The 11,582-nt window shown below is 38.7% G+C and overlaps 1 protein-coding gene across 1 annotated transcript in view; it reads left to right on the top strand.

The window, feature by feature from the left end:
• The window catches only part of LOC106878213 (ubiquitin carboxyl-terminal hydrolase), a 23,688-nt gene extending 13,734 nt beyond the window's left edge, over positions 1-9,954 (top strand). The window contains exons 5-6 of the mRNA XM_052969133.1: positions 5,377-5,435; positions 7,046-9,954. Coding sequence (XP_052825093.1) covers positions 5,377-5,435; positions 7,046-7,129 — 143 coding nt within the window. The 3' untranslated portion in view covers positions 7,130-9,954. The remainder of the gene's footprint in view (positions 1-5,376; positions 5,436-7,045) is intronic.
• The last annotated feature ends 1,628 nt before the right edge of the window (positions 9,955-11,582 follow it).

Raw genomic sequence — 11,582 nt, 5'->3', positions numbered from 1 at the left:
CGATCTGGATGGACGGACAGAGAGGCATACACACACACACATAGGAACACACACGCATACACAAGCATACACACATAGGCGCATGCACACACACACATAGGCGCATGCACACACACACATAGGCGCACACACACACACAGGCACACACGCACACAAAGGTGCGCACAGGCGCACACACATAGGCGCACGCACATACACATACACACAAATAGGTACACATATAGGTACACACACACATATATTTACATACAGGCAGACATTTACACACCTACATATGCAATGGGTTTCCTATGATTTTCCTCTACCAAATTCATTCACAAAATGTTGGCCAGCCCAGTTGCTGTACAGTAAAATTGAACCCCAAATCATCACGAGATTGCAGAGCAAACTCTCCTAACCACACAGCCATGCTTTCCTTGCACCTTTAGAGAGAAATAGGCTGAATGTAATATCACTGATTGTGAATATAAAGCAACATGGCCAAGGGAAAAGTACCCTGTTTGAGTAGCCTACTGGATACTATTATGGTAGTTTCATAGGTGAGAGACGTGGGTGTTGTTTCTAACCTCCTCCCCCCAAGTTTTCACTTTCATCTCTCTCACCCATTTTGCCCCTAACTTCGCTTTCTATTGTGAAATCTGATGACATTTTCAAATGCTTTTTCTCCATGCAACAAGTTTTGTATTTAGATTGCGGGGAGGAAAAGAAGCTTCAAAAACTCTTTGATAGCAATAATAATAATAATAATAATAATAATGATAATCATAATAAAAAATAAAATAAATCAGCTTTAAGGAATCTTGATCTTTCTTTTTCATTTTTTTTTTATTTAAAAAAGATTTTTTTCCCTATAAACTCCTGTTTGTCATGGTGGCCACCACCTACCAACACTTTTTATTATATTTGTGTAAATAACCAAGTTAATTTCCTAGCAACTGATCTTAAATGTCTCACACAGCAGTAACGGTGGTGGTGGTGGTGGTTGTCCTTATATTAACAGGTAGCAGTAGTTGTAGTAGTCTTAGTGTTAATCTAACAAACTCTGTATTTCTCTTTGATGTTAAAATGAAATAAAAAAAAAAAATTAAATGCCAGTTCATTTTCTTTATACATTTTTTTTTATGGTTTTTATCTTCATTTATATTACCTGGATAAATATACCTAACTTTTTCATTATTGTTAAGTGGGTGAGCTGGCAGAATTGTTAGCATGCTGGATAGAATGCTTTGTAGCATTTCTGGTTTTACATTCTGAGTTCGAATTCCACTAAGGTTGACTTTACTTTTCATCCTTCCCGGGGGTTGAAAAATTAACTACTAGTTGAGCACTGGGGTCGATGTAATCAACTAGTGCTCCCCCATCAAAATTGCTGGCCTTGTTCCAATATGAGAAATGATAATTGATATTAGAATTATTATTAAGGCAGCCGACTGGCACAATCAGTAGCACATTGGACGAAATACATAGCAGCATTTTGTCTGCCTTTACAATCTGAGTTCAAATTCAGCTACAGTTAACTTGGCCTTTCATCATTTCAGGATTGGTGAAATAAGTACAAGTTGAGCACTGGGATCAACTAGCACCCAGTCCCTACTCCAAAAAAAATTTAAGCTTTGTGCCTATAGTCGAAAGGATTATTATTATTATTATTATTATTATCATCATTATTACTATTATTTATTATTAAGGTAGTGATCTGGCAAAATTGTTAGCATGCTGGACGAAATACTGAGCGGTATTTCTCCTGTTGCTACATGTTGAGTTCAAATTCTGCTGAGATCAACATTGTCTCTCACCCTTTTGAGGTTGATAAATTAAGTACCACTGAAACACTGGGATCGATTTAATCAACTAGTCCCCTCGCACTAAATTTCAGGCCTTGTGTCTTTAGTAGAAAGGATTATTATTATTTAGTATTTGTTCTGGCTCTTTACAAAAGATTTTAAATTCCACTGAGGTCAGCTTTGTCTTTCATCCCTTCAAGGTTGATAAAATATAGTACCAGTCATCTACTGAAGATGTATGTGGGTACTAATTAACCTCTTTGAACTTACTGGTCTCAAAACCATTATTATTATTTTTTTTTTTTATTGGATCATTGTTATTTAATATTTGTTGTGGTTTTTTACATTAAGTGTTCAAATCTTGCTGAGAGCAGTGCTGTTTTTCATCCTTTCAGGGTTGATTTGATCCATTTTTACTTAACATTGCAGGTCCTGTATCTCAGTCAGAAAACATTATTTTCATTATTTGTTCTGGCTTTGTATTTGGGGTTAAAATCATCTTGGGGTCAACTTTACCTTTTATCCTTCTGGGGGCTTACCTTTTATCCTTCTGGAGATTGATAAAATAAGGTACCAGTCAAGCATTGGGATTAAAATAACTAATTTAATCCCCTCCCCTTTGAAATTGCTGGCAGAATTGTTACTGTGCCATACAAAATGCTTAATGGCATTTCATCTGTCTTCACATTCTCAGTTCAAATTTTGCTGAGGTCAACTTTGCCTTTCATCCTTTTAGTATCAATGAAATAAGTACCAGCTAAGTGCTGGGGTTGATGTGATCAACTAGCCTCTTCCTCACCAAAATTCCAGGCCTTCCTTGTGTTTATAATAGAAAAGATAATTATTGTTATTATTGGTGGTGGTGGTGGTGGTGGTGGTGGTGAAATTTAACTTATCTCCAGCCACTTTCTGCTTGCTCTTCAAATATTCTCTCCTCTTTTCTCACTCCCCTCCTCCTCATGGGTTTGCAATGCTCCCGTGTACAGAGTACAAAAGGAATCTTCCTGTTGTTGTTGCTATTTGTACACCATTAAGTTCATTGTTTGGAAGCAAGTTATTACTCTGTTATTAGAAAAAATTGTGTGTGTGTGTGTGTGTAAATGTATGTCTGTGAGTATGTATATAGGTTTGTATATGTAGGTGTTTAATGCATATACAAATATTTGTTTTTGGCAATTTTTACACATGTGTATACACACACACACACACACACACACACACCTCCCCTTTCTCTCCATCCCCTACACACTCACCCTTTGTCAGTGGTGAGTATGGGATTGTTCAATAAGCTATGGCACTCTATATTTTCAGAGCATTTGATGGTTCAGTGACATTTCTACTGAACTATAAGCTTCTACTTAATCGATCAACTTTTTTTAAAAATAGCAGCCAAATTTAAACTGAATCCTGTCTCTTTATTATTAAAAAGAAGAAAAGACCTTGAAAGTTACTGCGTTTCTGAGACCCTACGTCTACTAAATCAGGTCTGATAACTAAACTTGCTTGCTTCCTCGCTCAAAATAATATTTATTTTCCTTTGGTAGTTAACTTGCTCTGAAGTGGCACGAATGTCAGTATGCTGATGCGTTCTGCTCCAAAAACCATGCTTTGTTATCTTTGCACCACTTTGTACCACTTAACCCTTTAGATACCAAATTTCCCCCCGAGACTCCCCCCACCCAAGTTCTTTGTTAAAACCTTCCACCAGAATTCCATATTAATCTGTATCCTGAATTCATGATTTTCATTATTAATCCTGTATCTCCTCTACAACAAGAAACCTGTTCTGCTTTCACCCCTCATCTAGCATAAAGCCACCATCCCCAGGGCTTGTAGTTTTTCAAGCTGCATGGTGCCCTCACTAGTGCTGGTGCCCTCACTAGAAAGCACCCAGTACATGCTGTAAAGTCGTTTGCGTTAGACCTTCAAATGTAGAAACCATGCCAAAGCAGATATTGGAGCATGGTGAGCCCTCTGGTTCTTTGGATCCTATCAGACTGTCTAACCCATGGTAGCATAGAACATGGATATTATATGATAGTAATGATGATGAAAAGACATGGATTTCAACATAAATACATTAATGAAAGGGTTAAACAAATTCATCCTACACTAAAGAGAAGGCTTAGAGATCATAACCTAATTTATAGCTGGTGAGGCCCTGAAATCTTGGAACCTGTGGGGGCTCTGTTTGGTAATTGTTACTGTTGAACTTGCAAAAATGCTGCCAAGATGTGTAACCTATCTGCTTGTAGGTGGGATATTTAAGCATAATTATAAAATTATGAAACCTTACATGCTTGTGTAAATAATAATCTTGCTAATAATTAGGCCTAATTTGTTAATGTTAGTCATTGTTAATTGGGTTAAACTAATGAATGGTTCTGACTGAGGCTCATATTTGTAGCTTGTTCAGTTTATGCCCTAAGCTGGCTGTAGTTGTCACTATTTAGTCCTAATTCGATCTTAATCATGTGGGCCTATGTTCAAAGGCATTCCAGTTGTGAATGTCTCATTTTTTAAGAGCTATGTTTGATCACATTATCTAGCTCCTATACTTATTTAATTCTTTTGTCACCATACTTCTGTTGAGACGCAGTCTTGGTTTAAATAAATTTTTGAAACAGTGAAGAATTTCATAAAATAACTTGATCATTATTATGCAAGCGGTAAGCTGGTAGAAATCGTTAGCACACTGGATGAAATGCTTAGTGGTATTTAGCCTGTCACTATGTTCTGAGTTCAAATTCTTTTGGGGTCAATGAAATAAGTACCAGTTGAGTGGGTTAGATGTGACCCCACCACCACCACATCCATCCCCGAAAAAATTTCAGGCCTTGTGCCTATAACAGAAAGGATTATTACATTAGTATTTAGAATATGAGTTAACATGAAATTTTGATGAAAATTCATATCACTTTAGAACAGCCTTTTGTATCACAAAACCAGGGGCAATCTTAGATGAGCATGAAAAGGGTTAAAATTGCACGGTGTGATTTGAGAAAGATTTGACTACTATGTCTAGCTGGTTGAGTATCTATGAAAAAGTTTGTTTGTTGATACATCAGTTGGTGCAACCAATGTTAGGGTGTTGTCAGTGTTACGGTGTTGTTTTGACAGTCACATTGTTTTATCTACGCTCTCTATCTAGTTCAAATAATAACTGTCGGAAATGTAGTACATTTGTATATAGGCACAGGGGTGTGGCTGTGTGATAAGTTAGCTTCTCAACCACATGGTTCCGAGTTCAATCCCACCTTGAGCAAGTGTCTTCTACTATAGCCCTAGGCTAACCAAAACCTTATGACTGGATTTAAGGTTTTATATATAAGGTTTAATTTTGATCATTTTAAAACAAGAACAAGGGGCCTCCCCAAGTGGGTTGGTGTCAAAAGAGTTAAAAAACCCCACAAGAAAGAGAGTGTGTGTGAATAAGAGAGAAGGAAAGAGAGAAAGCGTGAGCGAAAGACTGGGTGGTATATGTTGGTAACTTGACTTTGAATCAAGAATTCAAACTGTCAGTCAAGCAGACTGGTGCAAAAAGATGTGCATATAATGTATCATTTAACATTTTATCTTTCTTTATTTGTAGATGGTAGGAAAGAGGGACCAGTTTGCCATGGAGAAATCAATAAGGAGTCATTTTTAGAGGTATGTCTATATCTCTGATATATATATATATATATATATATATATATATCAGAGGCAACTCCAGGTCATCAGCATCACTCGGGCTCATCACAGATTTCACATAAGACACATGCCTGCTCAAAAAATTTCGTGTTTTTCTGCAATATTTCTAGCCCCAAGTGGCTTATTTTTTGTATGTAGCAATATGTCTTACTCCATTTCTAAGTTAAGGGTAAAAATAAAGCAATCCTGCAAAACATAACTGGTCTTTACACACACACACACAGAATAACAGCAATCAAATAACGACAGCAGAGTGCACAACAAACATCAGCAATCTGTCGCCTGTACTCTTGACAAGAGATATCAGTTAGTCTTTTACACCTACCAGGCTCGTTCGTATTACCCCCGAGTTGCTAGATAGTTTTTTATTCATTTAAGAATATTGCAGAATGGAAGCTTTTTATAGATTGGAATTTAAATCCTAATCTCTGTAGAATGTATTGTTTCAAGAAAACATTGGATTTGAATTATTTTTGTGATTATAGATAACAACTTAGGCTGTAACTTTTGAGCCTAAGTCAATTGCGTGTGAACGATATTGAGAGAACGTCTGCTTCAAATGATATTTTTTGACACAGGACACCTCTAAGATGACCGCCAGATGCTGAATGAAAATAAATGAACTGTGACCAGGCTCAATAAAAGGAGCCCGAGTTATTGGTTGCAATTTACATACTTGAAGTCAGTGTTGGCTGAAATTAAATCAGCTTGCAAATACATGTTCACTTCACTAAGTTTCTACTTGGGTTAAGGCCCAAGCAGCTCAAGTGCTGGAGTTGCCACTGACAAAAAAAATAAAATAAATATATATATATATATATATTGAAATCGAACTAAATTCTACGGCTGGCACCCATGCCAACGTCGTCTCCTTCATTGGACACGAAACTCGGCTTGCGAAGACCTGTTGGAGCAAGTGAAAGCGAAATCGTGATGGCACCTGTGCCCAGCGTTGCCTTCCTGGTACGTGTAAAGACATTCGAGCAAGATCGTTGCCAGTGCTACTCGACTGGCTCCTGTGCAGGTGGCACATAAAATACACCATTTTGAGCGTGGCTGTTGCTAGTACCACCTGACTGGCCTTCGTGCCAGTGGCACGTAAAAGCACCCACTACACTCTCGGAGTGGTTGGCGTTAGGAAGGGCATCCAGCTGTAGAAACTCTGCCAAATCAGATTGGAGCCTGGTGTAGCCATCTGGTTCACCAGTCCTCAGTCAAATCCTCTAACCCATGCTAGCATGGAAGGCGGGCGTTAAACAATGATGATGATGATAGGTGTGTGTGTGTGCATGTTTGTATGTATGTATGTATGTATGTATGTATGTATGTGTGTGTGTGCATGTGTGTGTATATGTATGTGAGTGTGTGTATGTGTGAGTGTATATATATGTGTATGTATGTATATATATATATATATAGGTATATGCATGTGTGTATATACTTACATGCACATGTATACATACACACATGCATCATTTATAAACCACGACTTTCTATTCTTCACCCAGCCCCTCCTTAATTGGTGTTTAATTAAACTCAATTTAAACATCTATGCTGTTCTCTTTCAGTCTGCTGCAGCTATGGTGAAGAAGTTTATGGCTAGGGACCCCGAGGAAATGGACTTCAGCGTGATGGCTCTTGCTGAGGATTGAAATCCCTCAAGTACAGCTCAGTACAGAACAATCCATATTTTTTTTTCTCTTTTTTCTGGCAGTCCATTTATAATAAAAATAAATATTGTTTTTTTTTTTCTTTTTTTCCCGTTTATTTTATTTATTTTATTTATTTTCTTTAATTACAAATTCTTCCTTTGTCCTGTGAACTCACCACTGTCCGCATTGATGAAAATCTCCTCTTGGATATATCAAATTAAGGTCACCATGCAGCAGTGGTACCCAGCACTGAGGCGAGGGCTAAACACGCAGCTGTTAAACGTTAAACAGAGATAGTGACTGGCTAAAAAGTATCGTTGTGGCAATATATGTGTGTCTGTGTCCATGTATATATATATGTGTGTGTGTGTGTATGTAGATATATATATATATATATATATATGAACACATAAAAAGTATTATTGTGGCAATGTGTATACATACATGCACATGTATACATACACATGCATTGCAGTCTGCACATATACATACATATATATAATTGCAGCAGCTATGGTTGCTATGGTGCAATAATTTATTACTTTATTTGGCTTGTTTGCATGTAACTTAATGTCAGATCTGTCTGTCTGTCTAGCTATCTTCAGAGGAGAGGGTCAAGGATTGGTTGGCCAGCCTGTAAGTCTACCTATCCAGAAAGGATGTTGGAGAGCCACATGTTGGTCTGCCTGTCTAGATAGGAGAGTGGAAAGTCATGGGTTGGACTTGCTGTCTGTCTATTTTGAAGTGTGGAGAGACAAGGATTTGTCTGGCTGTCTAATTAGAGTGGATAGTTAAAGATTGGTCTGTCTGTCTAATTAGGTGAGTGGAGCATCAAAGATTGGTGTGTCTCTCTGTTTAATTAGAAGAGTGGAGAGACAGATTGGTCTGGCTCTCTCTGTCTAGTTAAGATGCTGGAGAGTCATGGATTGGTCTGTCTTGCTCGTCAGGATGTTGGAGAATCATGGGTAGGCCTTGCTGTCTGTCTATTTTGGAAAGAAAGTGGAGAGCTAAGGATTAGTCTGGCTGTTTAGTTAGGAGAGTGGAGAGTCAAGGATTGGTCTTTCTGTCTAATCAGGCAATCAGAGAGTCAAGGATTGGTCTGTCTTTGTCTAATCAGGAGATTGGAGAGTCAAGGATTGGTCAGTTTGTCTCTGTCTAGTTAGGAGGATGGAGAGCCAAGAATTGGTCAGTCTCTCTGTCTTGTCATGATATTGGAGAGTCAAGGGTTGGTTGGTCTGTCTGTCTGCTTAGAAAGGAGCTTGGAGGATCCAGTATACACTAGTCATTACATCTATGATTCCCTGTTCTCCTTATGCACTTATTAAGACATAATGTCCAATGGTATATAATTACAACCTTTAACATTGAGTTCAGTTTGATTTCATCCTTCTAGGATTAAAGTACAACCATGGTACTGTCTAGTACAGTGGGTGTGGAGGTGGTGATTGAACCAACTGTGTACTCTCCCTAAATTTTTAGCTTTGTTCCTATTATTATTATTGTGTTCAGAGTTCAAATCTTGCCAAGGGCAACTTTGGCTTTATCCTTTCAGAGTTGATAAAGTACCAGATGTCTACTGAGGTTGGTATCAACTAATTCCCTCTCCGCAAAATTGTTGGCCTTGTACCTCAATCAGACACCATTATTATTATTAGTTGTATTTCTATTACCACACATACTACTACATAAAGATATTTTAAATTGCTGAAGCGGTTTAATATTGGACTTAAAAGTACAGTATAGTATTCAAAACCCCCTCCAGTCATCATTCTTGATTCCAAGTTCAAATCCTGCCAAGGTCAACTTTACCTTTCATTCCTCTGGGATTTGATAAATTAAGTGTTTATGGTGTGGTGATGGTAGATTGAGAGTGGTTCATTAAATAAAAAAGATAATTGTTTTTTTCTCTTCTTCAATAATTACCCTTATGCCTAATTAACTTCTTCCATGATTATAATTGGTGAAATGATAGTGTTGGCAGAGTTGGACAAAATGTTTTACACTCAGATCCTGCCATGTTCAACATTGCATTTCATCTTTTCGTGGTCTATAAAATAAAGTACCAACAAAATACTAGGGGTCGACTTCATCAACTGTGCCCATCTTCCAAAACGTTTGGTATTGTGTCAGTATTAGGAATAAAGTATGTATGAGAGAGAAAAATAAGGGCTAGTTTTGTGATTGTGGTATCTGGGGCTGGTATTGCCACTGCTGGATTCTATCTATAACATACCCCAACCATATCCATCAAACTACCTTATTTCTTTGGAAGTGGAATGAAGGTTGGATAAATACGACACCCTCCCTAATCGTTTAATTCTGTCACCAGATTTTCTTACCTCAAGTTGCCTCCCTTGCCAGAATTGCATTTTTTTAAAAGTAAAAATACATATATTTATATATTCCTGTCTCCTCCATCCCACCGCTAACCCCTTACTGGCCATTCCATCCCCACCTCCATGGCTGACCAGCTACTCTCCCTGCTCTGACCGGCCACCACCTCAACGTTGTCCAGCCATTCCCACTTTCTGCCTGATAGGCCACTCCTCCCACATTGACTGGCTACTGCTTTGATTTGACCCCCACCATGTGACCACTTCCAAAATGCCATTGTCCACAACACAATTCTTGTTCTGTCTGCTGTCTCCCTGCCATTCCAAATCCTATTTTGTAAATTCCAGCTATGGTTTCTCAACGTCTGTTGCTAACTTCAGGCTTTCACAAATGTATGTGAGATATATATAATTCCAAGCATATATATATTCTAAAACAAATATATATATATTTTTCTTTTGGTAAATAAAGCATTTTGCTTCTGGCTACTACTGTATCTTTGTATTTATTTATTCTCGGGGTGGAGATGGTTATCCACTTGAGCGAATCCGTGAGCCAGAGTGATTGTTCCAGCGCATCTCTCTCGCCATCTTCTGGGATAATGCGTTTTCTATTTTGTTTGTTGGGACTATGTGGCGGTCTGACTTATGAGACACCGAGAGAATGTAAGAATTTCCTAGCTTACTACCCGTAGGTAGTTAACTAGAAAGAATTATCTATGTCATTTACCCAAATAAATGGTGTCTTTGACGGAAACAACGAACAGCAAATTAGAAAAAAGTTAGCCCATTAATATTTTTTATTTCAAATTATAGGCAAAATGCCTTGGTGTTGGAAGCAGAAATGTTGGTGTCTTTCTTAGCCGCATCCCACATTATTCTATGGAATTACAATTGGTGGGAATTAGGTGACAAGAAATTGGGGCAGCTGAAGACTTAGAAATTCTCAGACAACTTCTGACTCTTTCCGGTGGTATGGCAAGAAGCTGAATCCTGCTGTCACATATATGGCCTTCTAGTAGCAACCCTCTCCAGTCCAGGTTTGACCACAGTCTCCGGCTTCAACTAGCCGTCTGGATTGAGCTTAAAACCCTGTTCAAAGATGTGGGGCGGCATGACGTCACCCTCACTGAAGACACCGATTGACCACCACAGTTTGGAGGAACTTAGTTTTCATGATACGTGGAAAATTACATGGGTTGAAGGCAAGTCACCTGTTGTTCTGGGTATTGTACAACTCGTTCTAGGAGAAGTTATTTTCACCTGAGAAGATCCAAATCATTCCCGGCTCTACAGGATACCTCAGCCTGTTCAGGGGCTTCTTTACCTTTGTCAAGCAGTTCTCCTTAGCCTTGGTTGTCAGAATTTGTCCCTTGCACCTCTTTTACGAGTAATAGCGAAGGTTCTCATTCAGGGCCAGCTTCATAGTGGTGTCTCCAACGCCCATCTTTCTCGTCAAAGCCCGGATTCTCTTGTTTAGATTCTCGATCAACATGTCCTGCAGTTGTTGGACAAACTGACCTGCAGACGGTGCTGACCACGGTTTTGTACTCTCCGTTGCAGCTGTCCATGCCACATTCTGCAGCCTTTATAGTGTTCACAGAGCATTGAACAACAGTTATGACGTCGGCATTTTGGTACCCGGCGAGAATTATAAAACAGGTAATTCTTTTCCAATATTCGGATGGTTTCCAATCGTCCATATCAGCTAACTTTTTTACAAGGTCAATCTGTGCCAAGAGGCACAGATTGACCTTGAACTCTGTTGTACATGCGATCTAAGTTTTAACGTTCTACCTCACTTTCGCTGTTTGCAGCAGTGCTTGGAAGGAAGGCGTGTAGTGTGTGATCGTTGCATTGTCCATGAAAGAAAGTTGTTATAGTGATACCTGCTCAGAGGCCTACGCAAAGTTGCAGAAAGTGTATGCAGAGGAGTGTGTGAGCCGGACGGAAGTGTACGAGTGGTTCAGACGTTTTCCAAGATGGCCGAAAAAATGTCGATATTGACGAACGTTCTAGGAGACCCGCAACCAGCACAACTGAGTAAAACATCGCAGATGTGTGTGCAGTTGTGAGGAGAAATCGTCGAATCACCATCCGTGAGTTATCAGAGGACGTGC

Source organism: Octopus bimaculoides, chromosome 7, assembly GCF_001194135.2.
Source record: "Octopus bimaculoides isolate UCB-OBI-ISO-001 chromosome 7, ASM119413v2, whole genome shotgun sequence".
NCBI lineage: Eukaryota > Metazoa > Mollusca > Cephalopoda > Octopoda > Octopodidae > Octopus > Octopus bimaculoides.
This window is presented reverse-complemented; position numbering and strand designations above follow the sequence as displayed.